The sequence below is a fragment of the Lichtheimia ornata genome (assembly GCF_029851405.1).
Source record: "Lichtheimia ornata isolate CBS 291.66 chromosome Unknown scaffold00023, whole genome shotgun sequence".
Lineage (NCBI taxonomy): Eukaryota > Fungi > Mucoromycota > Mucoromycetes > Mucorales > Lichtheimiaceae > Lichtheimia > Lichtheimia ornata.
Window position 1 is genome coordinate 318,337 of NW_026695343.1, and position 22,592 is coordinate 340,928.

Consider the following 22,592-nt stretch of genomic DNA (forward strand, 5'->3'; position numbering starts at 1 on the left):
CAATGTTGCTCGGCGGGATGAAAGCGATCTTGTGTCAAACTATGAAGTCCATCGTGGCCAATCCCAGATTTCGCAATGTCGCCACCAGCCAAACTGGATCTGGGGGTCGACCTCTTCGACGACGACGACCAAAAAATATTTTTTGGGCTGTTTGCGACATTGAACGCGAAACTTTCACACAAGATGCTGTTGGCCAAGCCGAGCACATTGCTCTAATAAAAACCCCACGTTTGATTGTAAAGTTTGGAGATACAGGCACCTTTATGTTTTCACTATGCTGTAAGCGTGATGCTATATGAAGAGTGGTCTTTGTTCATTGTAAAGTAGATAGACCCTGAGGGAGCCAAAGATGCAGGAGGACTTCTTTGTGTAACTCAGCTGTTTTGCATGACTGGAAGGATTGATGGATGATACTTTATTCATTATCATCTATTGCCAGCTAAGAGCCACTTCCTCTCAATCTCAACTTTTGCTAGTTGTATGACAGTGGAATGATGCTCCTGCTCCAGACGTTTATTTCCATGATTCAAGTGTCTTGATCCGAGCTGATTTGACTGAGCTACGCCCAAACAAAGAACATGTCAATTCTTGAAAGACAGACCCTGCGAATGTCTCCGTCTTTCAAACTTTTGGACGCTCCCACTCCAAATTTTCAAATGAAGCGTGAGGTTTTTATTAGAAAAAGTTGATCAGCATGCCCGAGAGCACCCTGCTGACCAATTCTCAAGTTGGTGGGGAGCAACTTCGGGGCGGTGGGCCCTCCGTTCTTTTGTTCCCATCATCCACCATTTGGGTCGCCCCGCATTTTAAATCTTCACAATGAAGTCTGCTAATTCAAAATGGATGAGGTTGATCAGCATGTCCCAGCGAACTTCTTGACAAAGTTTCAAGATCGAAATGGAGAATCCCAAGGTAATTCATACTATTTCGACAAATCATGAATCCGGCGCTGACCTGCTTTCCAACCTCCATAGTAAATCCCACATTATACCTTCCAATTCAATTTTAACAAATGAACATGAGATCTTTTTTAAGACAATGTCGATCAGCATGTTCAAGAGCATCTTGTGTGAAAGTTTCAGGTTCGAGAGGGGCAATCCCGATATCAAGTATTGATGTACAGTGTTCATGCATTTATACAAGAGGTGTCCGACAGCTCAGCCTACTTGAATTTCCACTTCTTCCACTCTCAGCTCATTGCTCTCTTCCTCCCATTCTCAACTGTTGCCCCATTCAAGTACAACTACCACCTGCGAACGATTGTCCTGTTTCAACCCATCATGTCAACCCTACGAATGTCTTGATCCGATCGTCTTTGACTGAATGGCAAAGCCCTCGGCATGTACACGCCCGCAACACGCCTTTTTTGATACTACACACTGTCCAGCACACTCATCTGCCACGGTCAAACGTAACGGCATTCATTCCAGCAGTTGCTATCTACTCTATTGTCTCAAACGACATTCACATTCTTGTCACTCTACTACAACACACGCTCTTGCACACTCCTCTGCCACGACCAAACTTGACAGCAGCTACCATTAGGAAAGTCTTCATTCCATTGTCTCAAGCTACCTGCAGCAACTTGCCTTGTGGCCGTCATCACGTCAACAGCAGATAGCCATTGTATAAAAGCAACTTTATTTACGAGTAGCAACTTGCTTTGGTACATAAGGATTCCAATGGATGATGCCATATCAGCTATCAAGTACGCCGCAACACCTAGTTGAGCTGCGATGGAAATGACCAAGAAAAAGATGGATCAACGGCAGGATGGAAAAGGAAGCGATCACATGGCTCTTTTCAACCAACATGCTGGATTTGCAATGGTTATGAATGGATTGATGCAAGCGTCAAGTGCAGTGATGAGGAAGAAGTCCTGGGATGTTGTGTTGGTTGCTTGGCGTCGTCAGCAGGAACGATGGATCATGTCACTGGATACGGGCTGAGGATGATGATGGATTGGGAATGGCATTGGCGAATGGGCTTGTATCTTTCACGAAGGAAGGTGTTTTTTTTCAGCAATGGATGGTATTGGAATACTCAAGGCACAAATCATGCAGCAGCTATCCTCCAGCAATACAATGGCACAACTATTCCTGTTGCCTCGATGTGATGCACCCGTATACTTATCAATTTGCAACGCTGTCCCCTTTATCATAGTATTAGTTTATAGACATCCACACTACCATATACATACTATCTTTTTCTAAGATGTATTGGGGCAAACTGGAATAAATGTAACAGATGAACATCATAGGATGGATGCCAAGGGGACAAAAGATGACAAAGAGGTCCAGCATTTGCTTTTCATGGATTTTGTGCGTCTTTTCAGTTTGTAAGTGCATGATGATAGATATGATAAGGGAGGAACACCATTGGACCGTTCGCAACTTCACACGCACGCCTTTTTGCTTTGGTTGCTGTTTTGAATACGATGTTCTAGAAGATACCGGGGAAAGTTAGTACATACGACCTTTAATTTCCCTTGCTCCTCTTAAATCGATAATGAAGGACACTCACTTTCCACTGGATCAGGTTTGCAATATAGGCATGTCCTCGGATGTTGTTGGACAACTGTACAAGAGCATACACACATGGTGGTGGTTTAAGTTGAAGTTTGTACGTTGACATCATGTGACCTTGGAGTAGGATTCCTCCCACGACAGGATTCGGTACGCCATCATTGATCAACTGATTCAACATGTACAGTATTGCATCTGCCTTGCGAGCTTGACCAGGTCTGATTCGTTCTCATTGCATGCAGATGCCCCTGGTACCTTAATTTCCGCCACGCCCACATTGAATGTTCTTGTTTGCGTGACGAAGAACACAAGGAAATCAGGCTTCAAGGTGGCCTCCTTCCGCTTCCTCTTGGATCCAAGCCTTCCATTTGCCCTAAATTTTCATGCACTCGATTCATGCTAATCCCACTATAATCATCAACACGTATGTTCTATTTCTTGATTATCTACCATTTATATGAAAGGAGCGGCTCGGCTTGAAAAACTGATTCAAGAATGATTCCAATAAACCGTGCGCAAACGTATCTTCCAGTGACGTGTCCATATGCTGACTGGTGGAGAAATTGATCGCTCTATGTAAAGGAGCAACTTGTTTTCAGGTGTTTACATTGCTACATATGCATGCGTTCAACTTACAACCGATGTAATATATTGGCAGCAGCCATTTCAGCCTTGTCGTTTGGTTCGGCTGCACTTACAAGAATGCGAGATGTGACACGTTGAATGTCCAAATAATCATCGTGGCGGCGACGTGAGACTCCTTGGCACCACATGATGATCTTCGGGCTGAGTTGTGGCATATTATCATCCATCTCCAAGTCGGCTTTGATTTGCTTCAAAATCTTTGTGCCGCGTTGCCTTTTTTAAAAAAAGAGGAGAGAAAGTTAGCAAAAGCATTAATTCAAGAGGAAAAACAGCGATATTTACCCCAAATCTGCTTCATCATGGATCTGCGTATGAGCGACAACAGATTTCCTTTCATCTTGATGGAACAGATAAACATTGTTGTTTGCCCTAACCCAATTTTGTCGTAGGCATTAGTAACAGCGGTATTAACAAAAGGCATCACATAGAATCTCACTTAGAAAAGCCGAGTATCGCTCAAACTCTTGGGATCAACTTGAAATGACTTCTTGCGGTACTTTTCCAAGCTCTTCAATACACCAAACGCGTGTATCTATGACACCTACAAAGGAGCCCCAAATTCCTATCAGACAAGGCATCCTTATTATCGTATATAAATGAAAGTTACACCTACCACAAAGGATCCATCATCAAGGAACACAGCCAAATGTCATTAGGCAGCAATGAGCACACCAAGTGGTAAAGCAATGAAATGAGCTACATAGAAGATGAATGCATGAGTACCCTCATTTTGGGGATCACATACTAAAGACTATCCTTGAGACTTACCAAATGCCATTGACGATGATATGAATACAAGTAGGAAGGAAGGGCGTATGATAGTGTTGGTGACAACAGCCTTGTTTATGTATGGGAGTGGGCGTGAGAGATGTTGTCGTGATGGATCAAACTGATAAAGTGGTCAAGCATCTTGGAGTACCGAGTCGAGGTGATGGAAAATCGCAGCTGATAAATCCATCTGCCACTTGAAAAGCGATTTTTGTAGGTGACATAAGTACGTCCGTGGGCGTGGGTATTTCTGTGACCACAAAGAGAGATAAAATGTATGATTAGAATGGTGGTGAGCTGATAGATTGATGGAGAAAGCCTTGGTGTGATTGATTGTGTATGTATAATAGAACAGGATTTGAGATGATTGACAAGGTGGCAATAGCCATCATCCAGCAATGACATCCAAATCAATGTATGTGGCCACAAACGCTATCTTCACGCTTACCATAATAGGTTGTTGATATACGCAATCAAGTAAACGAAAGAAGTGGGTGATGATGTTGATGATTACAGCTTTGCTTTTAAGTGCATGAGAAGAGGTATAATACAGTATCCACTTGTAAATGTTGTGATAAAGGAAGAAGATCTGCTGCTTCATTGTATTATGGACAAGGGATTATAAATCTTATCGATACACTGTAACAAGTTACTGAAGCATAGGGTGGGAGGTATGGGCGATTACATGGATCATTGTTATGCACGGAGCATCGGATGCTTATTGTTTGGTGGGTGTGCTACAGCTTGGATCATGCTCCGAATTTGGTGTACCACGCGCGCGCGTATTATCTGTTGCCAGTTGCCCGCACGATCCTCTTTTTCTTTCACGTCAACCACCACCTCTTCCCTCATTCCGCCCCCTCTTTTTACACGCCATGCCACCATCGTCGTCTCCTTCCTCGTCCTTTTTATTATCGTCCTTGAAAGACTATTCACAATGCACATTGGAATTGACTTCAGCAATACGATCCACGGTCCTGGACCCCTTCGAACCTCCTCGATCGAAGCATGCAACAACACAACCTCTCTCGCGCGCTCAACAAAAGACCCTGGCAGTCAAATTGGCACCATTAGCAATGAAGATTGTCAACCAGAACATTGGATCGCTGCAAGATCTCAAGGTGCCTGGAAAGGTGGATACCAGTATATACAATACGACAGTCGAGTGCCTTGTGGATACGACATGCATTGCGTTGGCTGCGTTACGCTACATGGCCGCTTACACCACACTGAAGCCGCTCGATATTGAAAAACTCACATCCAATCTCGTATGCAAGCTTGTTGATCTCAAAGAGGTACAAGGAAAAGAGAATGCTATTGAATAGAGAGAGGAAGAGACACTGATCATGGGATGTATAGTATACACGTGCATTGGATGAGTTATGTGTTCTCAAGGCAGGACTCATGAAGGTGACCAAGCTTGGTGTTGAGGATACCAAACACGACAAGATGTCCAAAGCCAAAGAGATGGGATCACCACGACGACGAGGATTTCTGACAGAATCACCGAATCGAGGCAACGAAGCAGTACATACACCAGGCGGCGGCTCATTATCAGCACCCACATCACCTCTACGCACATTCGAGACATCAATGCAATACACCTTGACTCAAAAAGAACAGTTGATGCTTCAGAAATATGGCGATCTCTTTACGTTTCCTCTTGATTCAAGTATCAATGATCGATCCACCATTCTTCTCATTCTCGCATATCAAATGAATGCATTACGGTGTTGGACAGATATAGCCGATGGTTTCTTTGTATGGGTATGTTAATATTTCATTGACAGTGTTGCTGTTGCTTACATCCATCTTTAGCATCTACCGCAATTACTGTCACAATCAGGGACATTTATGGATTGGTGCAAGCATCTTATGGGATTCGACAAGGATATGGCTGCAAGACAATTCGATGCCATGTATCGACAACTTACTCGAGCTGCTAGTAAGAATTCTTCCTTGGGTAAGTAAGCAATATCAATCCTATCATTACGCGCCAACGACCTAATAATGGTGATGTAGAGAGCACTTCTTCAAGGACATTTGCTCTTCAAGCTATCGCTGTCAAGGCACTGAAACTTGCTGGAACCACATCTGCTAAATCGCTATGTCATCGCATGGTCCAACTTGGTCTTACGTTTGAAAAATCAGAGGAACAAGGTAGGGATTGTACAGCCATCAAGAGCCAAACAAAGCGACTCATCTATTCTTATCTAGTGGATTATCGTCGTATTCAGAATACGTGTGCTGATTTTATCAATGGGATCGAACCCAATTGTGATGACATTCCTGAATTGGATGCCTATTTTACATTGAGCGAGTACTATGCTTATGCATCTCGCAAGGTACGTATGATCTTCCCTCTCCTTTTATTCATCCACTCATTTCTCTCTATGATAGGCAAGAAGTTACTCTGGCGAATTTTATGCATACAAGTTCATGATGCGTCCTATTCGAAGTTTATTATCCACCACCGATCAGTGCAAGTATTATCATGGCGCATATGGTGCTACAGCCAAACTTGCCCTTGCATCTACACAATTGGACAAAATGACCACATCCCATTCACGTGAGTGATAACTGTCATCAATGAGATTTCATTACCTGATACCCTGTTCTTTTTAGAGATCGATATGAATATGACATTGGAAGAAGTCGACTCATGCTTGCAATTGGTATCAGCTGCTTCAGAGCACAACAAGACGTTGGATGAATACAGCGAACAAGCCATGTGTTGCATGTACAAGGCTTTGGATAAGTTTCGACAAAGTTGCACACGTTATTTCAATCATATCGAGGAACGATCCAAAAAGATCCAACAATATGTGACATCCCGTAACAGCAATGCTGCTTCACCCAGCGTACGTCAATCCTTGACCAACAACTTGACCGAGATGCGAGAACCAGTGACAGCCCTTTTATCTTCTCTCTCCAATTGCAAAGACGTGTTACTTTTGATTCTTCAAGTATTGAAAAAGAAGGTATGTGGGGTTTGGAATGATGGAAAAGGAAAAGGAGCGTCCACATCCTCATCATCATGCGTGTGTGATTCTTCTTCTAGTCATGGCGAGGGAAAGCAAAGCAATCACCAGCTCCAGGCGACGTGATGCGTAATTACATTGATATCATGGTTCTACTTGCACGGATGAGATTCCAATTGGACGATGAGGATTCCTATTATGCATCGTACGAGGATTTGGCCACAGCTGAACAAGCATGTGAAGAATTTGGATACCCTGCGGGCTATCGATGGGTTTCGGGTGCGTTCTATATCTTGGGTGCAGCCATGGCCAATGCTAGCATGTATGCTTCTGCCATCTATCCACTACGTAAGGCGTGCACATTGTTGGAAAAGTCGTCAAGTTATGCAGCAAGTGAAACAGGCCGTCTCCATCTTGCCAAACGATATGAAATTCTCGGCACATGTTGCAGAAAGGATAATCGTTTCGAGGTAAATACAATGCAATCATCATACACACACGTTTCCCACTGAGTCTCTTGTAAAAAAAAGGATGCCATCAAAGCCTATCGATCGTCATTGAAGAAATTACCAGACTCCAGTATCCAATCCTTTGTGCAGGAAGCGGACAAGTTGGCTATCCACAGTCTCATTGAACGCAATCCACTTATTCCCAAGCTTATTGATCGCTATTTACGTGCAGCATTGTTTGATGGTGTTTCGACCGAGTTGACCTTTGCCAGTGATATCATGAATCTTTCAACCTTGGTTCCTGAACAACGATGTATCATTTACGAATGCGAGTTGCGTACACTTTATACCTGTTCCTTTCAAATGGATTGCAGTCACTATCAAACGGCATTGATTGAGAAGCTTATGAAATACTATACGCCATTTCTCTTTCCTATTCGAAGGGCCAGGTGAGTATACCTATCCATCATGATTCCCACGTTGCTCATTGGAATGGAATATAGGATATTATTGGATCAATTACGCATTGAACTTGCCAAGAAGAATAATGGGACAATCACCAAGACAGCCATGGCTTTTGCAACAGAAGCAAGCAAGCTCCTGCAACAAAAGGTATGTGTGTGAGAATCTGTTCATGGATGGGATCACTCATAATAGGTGTTATATAGGAGAGTTATGGCAGCGACAGTGATTTATTACGCTATCGTCAATACTATCTCGCCTTATCACAATCGTGGATCGGCATTTGTGCTGAAAATGATCAAGATTTCTCAAGGGCATTCGCAGTGGCATTCCGACAATGGCGTACTTTGTTCAGGAAGGTCATGCCTGTATACCAAAATACTGAAAGTAAGTTTGATGATATAATCGTGCCCTGTGAACCTATGCCTAACATATCGATCAGGCAACAAGCTATCCTCCAATGACATCAAATCCATCCGTGCTAATGTGGATGATCTCGACAAGTTGTATGACCATTTCCGTGAGTATTGAAAGGGCCGTGTATCATCTCCTTGTCCATGGATTTACATATGTTCTTACTAGGGATGCTGGTTGACTTTTTTGCTGTTCATCGACAACGTGTTTATCAAATCAATACCCTTCGCCTTATGCTCAAGTTGAATAATGGATTAAGACGCTCCGCTGATGCTATATCATGTAAGTACTGGTGATGGTGATGGGCTCAATGCCATCTTGAACAAAGGGAATTGTCTCTTAATGCAGCAATTTATATAGCATCCATCATCATCAGCACACGCATTGGACACCTTTACGACGAGATGGGGTACCCTGGAAAGGCAGCATTGGAATTTGCACAAGCCAAAGCGACTATCGCCAACATGGCATGCTCTAACGAGGCGGAAATCTACTATATTCTCTTTTATTCATTACATCTTGCCAAACGAGGCAAATTGGATGATGCGTAAGTTTAGATACCTTTTTGCGTGTATGTGTGTGTGTGAGTGACTAAGGTCTATTGAATAGCAAAAATTTGTTCAACACATCCCGAATTGTATGGGAATCGATTCGCCGAACACAATCCAAAGACAAGCTTGAGCGTGGACGACGTAAAGTATCTCACAAATTGATGTTGGCTGATGCCCATATTGTAGCATCCACTTTGTGCTCCATGATGGCAAGTATCCCCTTGTATACTTTTGTCTTTGTGCTGGTGTTCTAATCAAGCGACCCTATAGCAACCCACCCTGGATACTGCCATCCAAAACTGTGAAAGTGCCTTACAAGTGTTGAGTACCTGCAGTCGCTCACTCAAGCTGGAGAAGCAAGACAAGGATGAAAATACCATCATGGAGGATCCTTTTGCAGAGTCGACTACCAAACAAGAGGATGAAATCGCCAACATGACGACAAGGATCATTTGTGATGAATCGGAATGGTCTATTGCGGAGGTCAGTTACCGAAACGATCTTTTGATATGTCCAAATTTGACTAAAAGTACCCTTTCCAATAGAAAGTAGCTCTATGCCTCGAGCAACTCAGTACCTTATACATGACACGTGGCTCTGTTCGCTATACACAATATTATATGCAAAAGGGTCTCAGCCTTGGTGAAAAGCTCAGCTCGCGTCTTGTCCAATTCCGTTTCCTCCTTCACACCAGCGATTTCAATTTACGATATGGCCGTCCAGAAACAAGCAAGTCGTATATTAAGAATGCTGTTGAGGTCCAGCCAGAGGTACGCTCCAAGATTGTAATACAACGCTTCTATTCTCATGCATGATTTTTGATAGGGTCGTTTACATGTGTATCAAGACGTCTTGCTCAAGATGGCTGTTGGTGATGTGGATGGCAGTGAAGGTTGTTTGGAGGAAGCACTACAAGCCTATTCGACTGCTGAAGAGCTATTGAAAAAGATCACGGATCGTGCTTATATATCGAGCATCGAGGCATTGATTGAAATGTAAGTAACGTGATTGATTTGTCAATGTCACGTGTGTATATTCAACGCTTTTGCTTAGGGACGAAACGATCGATGAGCATGATGAATCCGAACCCATGATGCTGGAAAATACCCTTCGAGGTAGGTAACATCTATATCTATTATATAGCCACATTACTCACAAGCATGACGATATAGATGATGATGCAACACCATTACACCATCTTCAAGGAATTAATACCATACGCAGAGGTAAGTAGCTAAATGAGTTGAATCCCACTCCCACAAGGTGCTTACGAAATGCTTCTCTTAGCCTTGGTTCTGGTTCAACTTGGTCGCATGTCAAAGGCTATGTCTCTCTTGGATCGGCTTGAGGAATTGAATATTCTTTCCAGTGATAAGGTAAGCAACAAGCTCAAGATGATTTTGCTATGGGTCTATTTATTAATGTCGCATTCTAGATCGACTTGAATTCTGCCATTGCTCAATTGAAACTCTTGTTTGTGCGATATGAAGCTACTCAGGACCAAAGCTCCATGTTCAACAGGGATGGTGAGCTAGTTGTGTGTTGCCCCATTCATGGATACGAGGTTAATTTATGTTACTATCAGTGTCCTTGATGCCATCCTTCAAAGCCCAACAGCCACGTGGATCAGTGAAACGCAGCCATGTGAGCCATGACATGCGAACTTTACGAGATGGCGTCACTTCAGCTTTGGATCGTATGATGGATATTTATCAATCAGGTGCCAGAAAGACGCGTATCAAGCTTGTGCAAGAGATTTGCTTGGGTATTGGTTATCTCATGTTTATGAAGAACGACTTTGCTACGCTTGGGAAAATCATGGTACACAACTACGCAGCATTTGGTGCATACTATTTGGGTACGTTTATTTTTCCTTCCAAGTGCATGACAATGGGGGTATTCATATTATTATTAGAAATGGGCAAAGGCGTGACACTGCGAAGAGAAATGCGAGCTGAGTTAACATCCAAGGTGGATTTCCCTGGCAACACGACTGATCTTGGATGGCCTAAACGTATCATATGCGAAGGAGATGATTCGATGCACAATGCCAACAACGATGACGATCCTATGGATGTGGACGATGATGATGAAAGTCTCCAGTTTCGATTACGACCTACGCGTCGCGTTGTATTACGTGAACATGGGGCAGAGTACTTTGAGCAACTACGCGACATGTATGATGAGGAACACGTATTGGACGATGCCGAGTTTCAGGAAAAGTTTGTGGATATTCTTCCCAGTCACTGGACCGTGTGTTCGATCACCATGGATGTGGATAATGACGAGCTATATCTTGTTCGATTGCGTCGCAAGGAGGAGCCGATTGTTGTCAAGTTGTCATTGACGCGTATGCGGGATCGGCTGGCGGACCAACCTGTGCCTGGTTATCGTGATGCTGTGGAGACACTCGAGTCCATCATTGCTGCAAGTGACCAAACCATCCAAGACGGCAAGACATGTACGCGTAAACAAGATGTGGATGCATGGTGGTCAAAGCGTACACAATTGGACCTGCAACTTAAAAAGTTGTTAAAGACTATGGAGCATGGTTGGTTTGGTGCCTTCAAGGTATGACCCCGTCATAATGGTTGTGATCATTAGGGTGTACTCAATTTGCTATACTACAGGGATTCCTCAGCGGACAATGCCAAGAACATCCAAAAGCACTTCAAGAATTTCATGGCTCGGTCAATCAATTGGTTTACAATGCAGTCTATCAAAAGCCGCTTGATTCGCAACAAGTGACTCGAAAGCATGTGGATATTAACAAGGAGATTTGCCGCTTGTTTTTGCGATTGGGCAGTGATCCTTCCAGTGTCGAGGTTGAAGATGCTCTTTATTTCTTCTTGTCTTGCTATGAAGCACATGATATCGCCGTGGATCATACACAAATGAATATCGGCGAGGTAAGAATCTCAATGCTATTGTCAACGAACTACCCACTCACTTTTTTATATAGCTAAGCGACCATTTTCGTGATCTCCTTCAAACCTATCACATGACAGCAGAAGCAGCCGGCATTCATCCTATGGAGAGCGTTCCTAATGAACACATCATCTTGATACCCGACAAGCATACGCACCTTTTCCCTTTAGAAAGCATGGATGTTCTCCGCTCACAATCAGTCTCACGTGTACCCTGCCTCTCATTTGTACGTGATCGCATCTTCCAAGCAACGGCAAAACAACCCGAACAAAATGACTGGAAAGATATCACGGTCAATGGTCAAAGTGTCTATTACCTCCTCAACCCAGCCGGTGATCTTTTGCATACCCAAAGAGAATTTGAAAGCACCTTTAAAAAGTAAGAGAGAACGTATACTTGGAATTTGCTTGTTTGTTAACCTCTTATTGACTTAGAATGGAGGGTTGGCATGGTGTTGTAAATCAAAAACCGCTCGAGCTGAGATGGGATCAAATTCTTCAGAATCATGATATTTACATGTAAGTGCAAGGTGGATGATTAGGGTGAACCAAGCTGTATCTCATACATGGGTGATACACACATAGGTACTTTGGACACAGTGCTGGCCAATCCATCATTCGTGGCAGTAAGATTCGGCATTTACGCAAAGGACCTGTAGCCATTCTTATGGGTTGCAGCAGTGGCAGCCTTATATCTCAAGGAGAGTTTGATCCAGATGGCTATATCATGAACTTTTTATTGGGTGGAAGGTATGCATCATTATGGAGGATGGTTTTCAAATGACTTTTGACTAAGCTTATATTCTCATTGATTAGCCCTGCTGTGGTTGCCAATCTATGGGATGTGACCGACAAGAGCATTGACAAGTTATCACGCACTATGATGGAGAATTGGGGCTTATTGCATAAAAGTTCCACACACAACAGCATGACGATCACTGAAGCAGTAGCGAAATCTAGAAACAGTTGTCGTCTACCCTATCTCATTGGCGCTGCCCCCATTGTATACGGTATCCCTGTACATGTTCACCGATAATACATCATAATAAATCATCTTGTAAATACAAATGTATATTATAGGCTACGCTACAGATTAATTATCATGGTGGCCTAGCTCTGATAGCAATGAATCTACTTGGGTTGACATGTCTTGTTTATCCTCCTTTTGTTGAGAAGAAGAGTCGTCCAATGATAGGGATGATAATGATTGACCGAGTGCAGGTGGAGGAGGAGATGTTGTTTCTTGTGTGATATGACTGCTTGTATTGCTGGATGTGGATGGCGACATGGAGGGTGAAGCGGAGGGTGAAGGAGCACGATAGTAACCAGGCGTGGACATGTGCGTCTTTGCAAGCTTTTTGCCTTCATCAAACAAGTTTTCAAACAATTCACGACCCAAGCTCTTTTGTTGCTCGCTCTCCACCTTGACAAGTCTAAAGCTGCTGGAAAAGCCGTGATCAAAAAACATCTCCAGGCATTCGTTGGTGAGTACCGCCATACGAAAAGAGGGTAATCCAATATCGATGACAAATAACGGGTTCACGTCGTCAAGTAAGAGTGATTCGATCCGTTGTATCCGTTTCTCCAGTGGTAATGCATTATCGACACGACCCAGACCGATCAAATTGGCCAGCTCTTCAGCACATGCTTCCTCGTCTAGGTGGTTGCCACGTAAAATTTCTGATTGCTCATGGCTGCGTACAATTAAATTGCATACAGCGTCCCATGCAAGAAAAGCATCTTGATTGATCTGAACCAGTAACCAGTATAGCTCCTTGACCATATCCACAATGTCCACATTTTCTAACTTGTCGTCATGATCGTGATCAAACATTTTGAAAAAGAGCTCGATTTGTCCCATAATGTCCTATTAAAAAGAGGTCGTTAGTAAGGACCATACATCCTCATGATTCATACTTATTACCCCATGCATGATTTCACTGAATCCCAACACCGTGTCCTGAAAAGTGACACCGGGATGATCCTCTTGCTTGAAATAATTGTACATTCGCTGGATGAACAAGTCGCCAAGTTGTCGCATGTACGCATTCTCAGCCGATTCTTCATGAGAAACTTTGACCTTGGACCATGTCGTGACGCTGTCGAGCATGGCATGGAATGTATGAATATCCATGGTCGTCCTTTCATTCTTGTCACCTTGGTTGTTGCCACTGCCATAATACAATGCACCAAAGTATTTGTCGTAAATGATGCCAATTTCATCCTTTTCAAATCCTCCAGTATCATTGAGATGCCGAATAGCAGATCGCTTGGTATAGGATTCAATGCCAGCAACCACTTTGAGCTGGTTTTTACGACGCATGTCAGTCACCAAGTCATCCGTTACCATGGAAAATTCACGATACTATATATGAAAAACACATGATTAGATCAAATGCCATGTTCTAGGTTAGACACACTATAACTACTCACTGCTGTCAACATGACTTCATTGAATTTCTATGATTGAAAAGAGGAGATTAGCCTATGTACTAAAAGCCATATTCAACAATAAGCTTACAGTGACCCTCCGTGCTTTCTCGTTACGGGCATTGGGGTGGATAGGTGCATCAAGTGTTGTGAAAAAGTTTTTGAGAATAGCAAGAAAAGCGCCATCGTCTCTCGCGTTGAGCAAATCATCCCCGTTGAGCTTTAGAATAGCCAGGCTATAGATAACTTGTAAGCCATGATGATCGTTTCACTGGAGGACCCAACAACATACCCGATTTGAAACAATATCCGTGGACCTTCAAGGAAAAGATAGTCGAGAACACGAAATGCAAATAATAGCGGCATTGAATTGACATAAAGGCTGAGGAACCATGGTAAGCATGCAACGGACAGCTGGACATCGGTCTTTTTGAAATGATTCCAAAGCATTGGCATCGTCTTTTCCACAAGTTGTTCAAAGATAATTTGATCCAAAAGGGCACCATACATCGACGTACTATAGGTAACATCCATAAGCATACTTGAATCACAAAATACCGCATCCACTTGCCTATAGTAACCAGGACACATCCGATCGACCAGCACATTCAAAGTCCAAAAGGCCTGTTCTTCGGTCATGTAGCTTTAAAGAAAAGATGCGTTAACAGATCGCCCAACCTATCCAAGTAGTAGTCAACATACATCAACATGGCCGAGGTGACAATATTCATTGCTTGACAGTATCCCAATTCTGGATTTCGCCAAGCATAGGCGGTCAATACACGACGTAAACTATCAATGCCTTCAGGTGTTTGATATGCAGCATATTCAGGAAGTGATCTATTGAACTCATGATAAGTATTCTAAACAACCCCACAAATGATGGTCAAGGTACCTGTTCAAATCCTTTTCAATTTCTTCTGTTGACAACGAGGATTGCCCTTCATACGTCTTGAGTATATCCTCGTATACACCCATATTGGCCAATCGTAGATAGATGGATCCTGAACATTCTTCCCAAATCTCTCCTCGAAGGGCATTGGGTAGACCGACACGAACAAGCTTGCCAAATTCGGGAAGTTTTACCATGGTGAGATTCCTGCCATGCTCTACCATAAAGTTAAAATGTTGTCAACCCATCCACATACAAACTCACTAAAAGATTTACCTGAAAAGTATTTACGCCACAATTGAGTCTTGGCTTTATCCTTGGACTTTTTAGCGTCACCAGGGTAACCAAATCGTACACCAAGTCCACCGATAGGGTCTGTGACATCAATCAAGTTGTATTCCTCTTGTACAAGCTGCTCAGATTCACACGTCTTGAGAAACTCCTTGAATCGCTTCATGGTCGGTTTTTGTTGAACAAGCTGGTGGCTCAAAAGTTTGCAGAAATGCTCGGCAATAGTTTTATGAACCTATTCAAGGTGGATTTGGTTACACATAAAAGTAAGGTATCAAAAAAAGAGATATACTTGCATGAAGTTGAAACACATGTTCCATGTTATGCCATACAGTGACGGACACAGCTGTACCATATGATCCCGAATTGAGACGTTCGACACGTTTGATGGTATACAATGGGAGTACAAGTGAGCAAAGGGCAAGGTGTTGTTGAGGAGGAGCTTGTCGATTGATGGATTCAAAGCAAAGGAACGTCTCTGAGAGATAAAGTCGACCAGGGAAATAGCTGTTGTGGATACCCGTAGGTTGCTCACATCTGGAATAGCCCACGCGAAGTCCTTCCATCATGAGCCGTTCTGATAAGGGGAGTCGAAAATGAAGGCATAATTCGGTATTGCGCTTTTGTTCAGCCAAATCTTGCTTGAGAGGATTCACCAAGACACCGCCACCACTACTACTACTCAAGCTTGATACGCCTTCGCTGTGTTGGGAATCAGGTGATTTGATATTGCGATCGAGTGATGGCGAATTGGATGATCCTGGAGCTGCATCACCACCCGCGTTACGTAGTAAACGGATCATTGCTTGACCTGTCAATTGAACAAGGAGATCGTATACCTATAAACAAAGCGTTTTAGTTTTCTCCTATGCGATGCATATAATCCATCACATACCTCATCACGCTTGAACATGTTACTGAAGAAATATTTCTAAATTCAAAATTAGCATTGTATCCTATATACGTGTGTATGTATACAATGGTCTTACATCATCTCCCTTGGTGACAATCTTTAGGCTATCAGCGAACATGGCTCGTTTGGAATTCTCTTTGGTGATATCTTGGATCTCCTTGAGCTCAATCAGCTTTTTGGTCTCGACGCCAAGCAAGAACGAGTAAAAGCCCAGGTAGTTTTCACTGATGTAGAGCCATCCTTGTCTTCCATTCAAAGAGCAAGAGTAATCTAATCATTCATATCAATATCACGTTATCCACATACTTTTTTAATGTACATACAGCTTACGAGACGTTCGGATGGAGGGACATCAAACAATTGTCGAAAAGCTCTTGAAGCGCTGCGAACCTTTTCATCGGTCGAAAGTTCATCGGTGCCGGTGTCTGGAAAAAGGGGGAGAGATGTCAATGATTGGGGATTTTTATGTATCACACAATGTACCAATCCCAACCTTACCAATGGTAGTAACAATCATGCTGATCTTTTCCACGACCCAGCTCTCCTTCTCGAATGGATCGTCGATGGTATCCAATTCGGGCATCATGTTGCGTTCAATCCACACCCAAGCGGCTTCCACACTTGTCTCGGTCTCTCCCACTGCAATCTGAAGACATGTCGTATTCACATCACGTTGAAACAAAATACGAAAAGGTGGTTGCTTGGTATCAAGTCTATTATGCAATGTCATCAATCATGGTATTCCTGTACTTGCCCCCACACGCCTTGCTATCTTACACATTGGCTATCGTGCTTAAAAGGTTCTTGAATATGGGATTCCCCGGGGCATGAGACCTTTGCAAGATGAAATTGTCGACATGGCGAACCGTGGTCCAGAACGGTGTAAGGGTGATATCGGTCGGTGAGGGTAACGTGAATACCTATCAACGCCGTCGTCAATACATAGCCAAGCCAATGACGCTCTGTGAAGGGGATTAGATACCTACATTACGGGGAATAGACGCTGCATGCTGTAATTCAGGCTGTGACATGAGGTAGCTGCATACAAGAAGCTCTCGCGAGACCTCGACCAAACTTAAAAGGCCCGAAACGTTCTGCTAGCTTTGGAAATTCACCCCGACCACCTTGGCATAGCCACTTGCCATTGTTTCACTCTCTCTTCTTATTGCCATCCCACCAGTTGGACTACTAACTACAACACTCATTGTTGATAAATCCATTGACTACGATTGATGATGCACACGTGATGTAAATTATTTCAAGCAAGCTTTTCTTGTGTTTTCAATGATAATGTTTGTTGCTACTACTGAAGATGATATCAGGGGGGATAAGAGAGAGAGATCTGGGAAGAACGACCCTGTAGATGGATGTGTATGTTGTTTGCGTAATGTGTGTGTGTGTATATATATAAATGTGCGTGCGTGTGGATGGGTGGGTGTGAGTGTGTGGGTGCTATTTGGACCAAATCTTACATGAACATTTCTTCAACCATGGAAATTATTTAACACGCGTAACTATGGATACATAAAAGAAAGACAAAAGTACAATCCATTTCGATTAGTTTGCAGTACATAGAAAGCAACGACTGCGTTCTTGACCCATCACATGCACTCTTTCCTTCCTTCCCTCTCTCTCCTTCTTTTGTCACAATAAAAGAGTAGACTTACCGCTTGGTCCATTCACGTGCGTGGCGATCATGCGTCTCACGATCAGTAAGATATTCTTGCGCAATGCTACCAACAAGTGGATCATCTATGATGAAGACAATGTGTGTGTGTGAATGATTGTACTTTATCATCCCCCCCCCCACTTTCCACCATCTCATCCATCCTTTTGCCCACTTACGAGGATTGGGGTCGGTCAACAATGAACAAATGGAAAGCAACACCTTGGAGATGGTTAGTGCTGGTGACCAATTATCCTTGAGGATATCCAAGCAAATAGCACCTTGGCTATTAATGTTGCAGTGATAAATGCGAGTTCGGAATGTGATCTATCATGAGCCATAAGTCATCATGTACATATATATCCACCACACGCCATCATCATCACCATGCTTACCTTGGGAGGCTTGAATGGATACTCCTCAGGAAAATGAACATCCAAGAAAAAGATACCACCTTGATAAGGGGAACCAGAAGGTCCAGCAATGGTCGATACCCAATCAAACAAATTGTCACTCTTAGGACCAGCACTAGATAGATCATGTCAATGAACCCAATACATAAAAGGTGGTGGGCAAGGCTTACCTGCAGTTGGCGGGTGGATCAAGGGAAATCTCTGCCAACTCCTTGGAAATACTAAATGGGTGTGGGGAAGAAAGAAGAAAAAAGAACCAGTTAGAAAAAAAGAGAGGTTTACGTGTACACGCAAGCAAAATTACCGTTTAGCACCAGGACTTAAGCCTTTGAATGGGTCTTTCTTTTTAGCTTTCTTGGTGGTGGGGGTGGTAGCGGCGGTAGCTGTGGGAGGTGAAGGTGCAGATCGTTTACGATTGGTGGACGATGCGGTTGAATTCGTAGTGTCATTGGTTGGTTCACTTGAAGACGCTGTGGGAGCAGCAGCAGCAGGAGGTGCTGGTGCGTCAGATTCTTTTGATTCCTTGGTAGCCTTCTTGGCAGTGCGAGCACCAGCTGAAGAGCTCATGATAAAAAAGACAAGGGAGAGAGAGAAAAGTGTATGTAGGAGATATCGATATCGAAGAAAAGCAAAAGTTATCCAAATAATGCCTTTGTATAAAAGTCGGATAACGTCGAATGCAGTGGTGATTGCTTGTAACAACCAAAATAAAGTGGAAGAAAGAGAGGGAGAAGAGAACAGCTGAAAAGAGGACGTCTTAACATTGGTGGTGGAGAGCAAGAAGCGGTAACGGTCACTCTCTCTAAATCAGGCATCCGTTGTGTCAGCCACCCAATCCACCGTACTCCCTCCCCCTTAACCCAACCATCTCAAAACGCGTGTATTCTATAGACGCGTCAATGTGACACCACCGTGAATCCTACATAATCGCCCTACCAAGTAAGCGTTTAAGCAAAGAAATCGCGTAGCAGCATTGCTCTTCTTGATGATAATGAAGTTGTGGTGCTTTCATAATATGGTATAGATCACCTCGTCATCATCGCGTCTAATATTATAGTTCCTTGCAAACACACCATCTCTGTTTCGAAACCCCAATGCTGCTTCTTCTTCTTCTCGCTGTAAGTAGAGAACTTCTTTTTCGCCATGATGGCGGAAATAAAACAACACGTTGTGCAAACTATGCTGTGTGCAAACAAAGTCGTACGAAAGTCATGGCAACCGGGATCGGCCCCGGATACTACCGACAACCATCCATCCCCAAGTCCCTGTAATTGGGTTAATAAAACATACTGATGCCACCATATAGTCAATTATTGGGTGATAGTGATATGCACGTAGGAGCTGCTTCTGCTCATCATGCATCCATTCGGCGTCAACAAATGGATCCTTCCTCTATTATGAATGGGAGGATGATGCTGCAGGATAATGTTTATGATAGCCTACATACATACGTAGTTAGTGGATTGTTTGTGAGCGCAAATACATCATCCAAGACCAAAGATTGTCTACGCCTGAAAGTGAGAGATATTGATACATCACTTTCTTCTATGTCAGCTATGATGGTAGATGACAATTGAAGAAGATCGATAGAGCCTGGCAGTGAAAAACGGTGTTATCACAAAGGCACCACGACATTCCATCGTGTAATAATGAAATCCATTTTGATTTTGAGCTTTCTTTGTGCTGCTAGTACGTAGAAAATATTGGTCCATTGGTTGAAAACCTTGGTCCATTGTTCTAAGACCTTGGTCCAGTGGTAGAAAACATGTATCCATTGGTTGAAAACCTTGGTCTAGTGGTTGAAAACGTCGGTAATGAGAATAGAGTATGCTTGCTATAACCAAAGTTGTCTTTGTTCGTAATTGTTGATCAACCATATACCTGTGACAAAGATGCATAGGGCTTGGTTTGGGTAATATCGGCGAAGCGCATGATTTAGGATGTCAACGCTAGTGGACAATGAGTGCATAATGGTCCTATATTAGGATGCTATGCATTATGGGATGCTGGTTCACGTGCACATTTTTATAAATAACCTTTGTGGGTTTCTTTGTCTTCATTTGGGTTGTCCAATGTATGTGTATGATGACTCCCGAAGATACTTGTTGGTGATGAACCATGCGTCCGCTTAGTGAGAAATGCATTACGCTAAGTAAGAAACAGTCTTAGAGGCCCTAAATTCAAGCACTGTCAACATGATAATCCCTCTACAAATGCCAAAGCGTGATGCTGTCGCACCAAGTGAAAGTGATTTTCGGAAACTGCTATACTACGAGGATCTGATAGCAGCATGCATGCTTGAACCCTTTTGCTCCGAAAAAAAAGGCACCCCATACCTATCAGATACTGGTCTCGTTGATCCAGTGGGACACATGCCAATTTTTGGAAAACATCTCACGCGTTGCACATGTATCCATGTGAACATGGGTGCTAAGAAAGGCTAAACTTGCCGACAAAACGTGAAAAGGATGTTACACGGCTTGCTGTGTGCTTCGTAATGCATGTCGTAGCATGATGTGATGTTTTACAATGGACATGAGAAGGTAGGAAAAACTATTTTTCAATGATGGTGGCCGGCGTGGCTCGGCTAGCATGGGTATGTGGGGCTGAGGACAAAGGAGTTATGTCACACCAATTATGCCAAAAGATCAACGCTGGTAATTGGTGTATCCCAGCAATTCCGAAAAGATCGACCGGTCAATGGATGAGACAACAACAACATCATCATTATTGCCGTCAATAAAACGGGACATGACAAACACCATGGTCATAGAGAAAGGGGAAAACATAGCAACAAATCATAGGAGAGGCGTTGAAGAAGAAACCTTACAGCTATCTAGTTCCTCCATTGACATCCGAGAATAGCTCTTCTTGGTTCAACAACGCCCACCCTTGCAGCAAGCCATTCGCTCAGCTGCCTCAACACAGCTTGCATTTGAACATAAGGGGGTGGTTACAAGAAACGTATACCGTATTTTTGGTGCATATCGGGAAAACTGTACCTTGATTCTTTTAGCAAAAAAATTATATAAATATGGTAAAATGGATGCTTTGCTTGTACATCTGCTGTCCTATTTGCTCCTAGTAACATGAAAACCTCATTCATTACATTCGCAGTTGTATTGCTTGGCACTTGTTTGGATTTGACCACTGCTGCTGCCTGTGACAAGACCACTCGGGTTGATCGCTGTGATAACCAGGAATGCACCTATCAAAACTTCAACGTTAGCCACGTTCCTGATCCTCGCAGTAAGTCTCCTATATCGTGTAGTAGTAGGTATAAAGCTAGCCTTTCTAATTTCTTTATAGAGGACACAAAGTGGGATTACTATAGCTTCTCATGCGCAAAACCCGAGGATCCTTCCAAGTGTGAAGGTATCAAGCAGGAAGATGAATGCGTTGCATCCCAATGCGCTTGGCACGCATACTATGAAAAGAAGTACAAGAGCGGTAAGTTAATGACATGTACTCTATCCATCTGATCTCTTCTTGAATCATTAACACGCCATTCTATACAAAGATGAATACAAAACCTTTACATTTTGCTTGGAGAAGGTTGAATGCAGTGATGTTTGGAAGAACAAGGACGTTTGCGACGAATTGGATAACTGCAAATTCGACGATGAGTGGGGTACGTAGAACTCGATATTGAATCAAAGTGATGTAGTAGTAATGGAATTATTAACATCATCCCACCTATCCCACCTCTTAGGCTGCATTTACAAATAAGCGGATGACTTTACAGCATTCTCTTTATACTCCATGGGAATTCAAATAAAGATCCTGTGTGTGAGTAGTACATTATCGCTACCATGTTAGGTCAAGAAATGTGCCTCCCAATATAGTGCTTGTGTAATACCAATAGAAGGGTTGTACTAAGATGGCTGCCAGCAAGTGATCTTTCTATTATCACCATTGCCTATGGTGTGACCATGATGGATAACAGTTGAGGAAGATTGATGTCGAGTGGCAGCAAAATGTAGTGATCCATTTATCTCGCATCTCGATCCTCACACTTCAGTGACGCCTTTCAGGCACACTGATCTTGTTTGTTCACACCTGATTGTGTGATTTTGAGATCCAGGTGGATTGAGGAGTCTCTTCTATGATGTGAGCTGTGAGATGGGATACGTTTGCACATGATTGATATCCTCGACCCTATACTAGTAAAAGTAAACGCCCCAACCTCGTTTTCATCCTTCCAACTTCACCGTTATCATTGTCAAACCCGAAACCAACCAAATTGACCCACATCTTCCCCACAT

At 43.1% G+C, this 22,592-nt stretch overlaps 4 protein-coding genes across 4 annotated transcripts; 2 read left to right on the forward strand and 2 right to left on the reverse strand.

Moving 5' to 3' along the window:
* Positions 1-4,813: 4,813 nt before the first annotated feature.
* Positions 4,814-12,758, forward strand: O0I10_005700 (uncharacterized protein; the record flags this gene model as incomplete). Its single annotated transcript, XM_058485738.1, has 29 exons — positions 4,814-5,233; positions 5,298-5,705; positions 5,757-5,901; positions 5,961-6,098; positions 6,156-6,283; positions 6,339-6,507; positions 6,564-6,919; positions 7,000-7,389; positions 7,450-7,817; positions 7,872-7,980; positions 8,037-8,217; positions 8,273-8,350; positions 8,413-8,526; positions 8,605-8,791; positions 8,854-9,004; positions 9,066-9,278; positions 9,341-9,565; positions 9,621-9,790; positions 9,849-9,910; positions 9,968-10,021; positions 10,083-10,171; positions 10,231-10,321; positions 10,381-10,653; positions 10,711-11,366; positions 11,426-11,704; positions 11,758-12,101; positions 12,158-12,241; positions 12,308-12,472; positions 12,539-12,758. The coding sequence occupies 29 exons, from the start codon at positions 4,814-4,816 to the stop codon at positions 12,756-12,758; spliced, it is 6,267 nt and encodes a 2,088-aa protein (XP_058343573.1).
* Positions 12,759-12,815: 57 nt separating this feature from the next.
* On the reverse strand, positions 12,816-17,279 carry O0I10_005701 (uncharacterized protein; the record flags this gene model as incomplete). Its single annotated transcript, XM_058485739.1, has 15 exons — positions 12,816-13,589; positions 13,647-14,087; positions 14,156-14,182; positions 14,244-14,388; positions 14,445-14,795; positions 14,855-14,992; positions 15,048-15,261; positions 15,321-15,570; positions 15,668-16,174; positions 16,231-16,266; positions 16,325-16,518; positions 16,572-16,673; positions 16,747-16,961; positions 17,026-17,168; positions 17,235-17,279. 15 exons carry the CDS (start codon positions 17,277-17,279, stop codon positions 12,816-12,818), a joined length of 3,582 nt encoding a protein of 1,193 aa, XP_058343574.1.
* Positions 17,280-17,911: 632 nt separating this feature from the next.
* On the reverse strand, positions 17,912-18,894 carry O0I10_005702 (uncharacterized protein; the record flags this gene model as incomplete). Its single annotated transcript, XM_058485740.1, has 5 exons — positions 17,912-18,000; positions 18,094-18,241; positions 18,310-18,442; positions 18,498-18,548; positions 18,632-18,894. 5 exons carry the CDS (start codon positions 18,892-18,894, stop codon positions 17,912-17,914), a joined length of 684 nt encoding a protein of 227 aa, XP_058343575.1.
* Positions 18,895-21,416: 2,522 nt separating this feature from the next.
* O0I10_005703 (uncharacterized protein) lies at positions 21,417-22,056 on the forward strand (the record flags this gene model as incomplete). The annotated part of the gene is made up of 4 exons (XM_058485741.1): positions 21,417-21,576; positions 21,637-21,777; positions 21,848-21,958; positions 22,040-22,056. The coding sequence occupies 4 exons, from the start codon at positions 21,417-21,419 to the stop codon at positions 22,054-22,056; spliced, it is 429 nt and encodes a 142-aa protein (XP_058343576.1).
* Between the last annotated feature and the right edge of the window lie 536 nt (positions 22,057-22,592).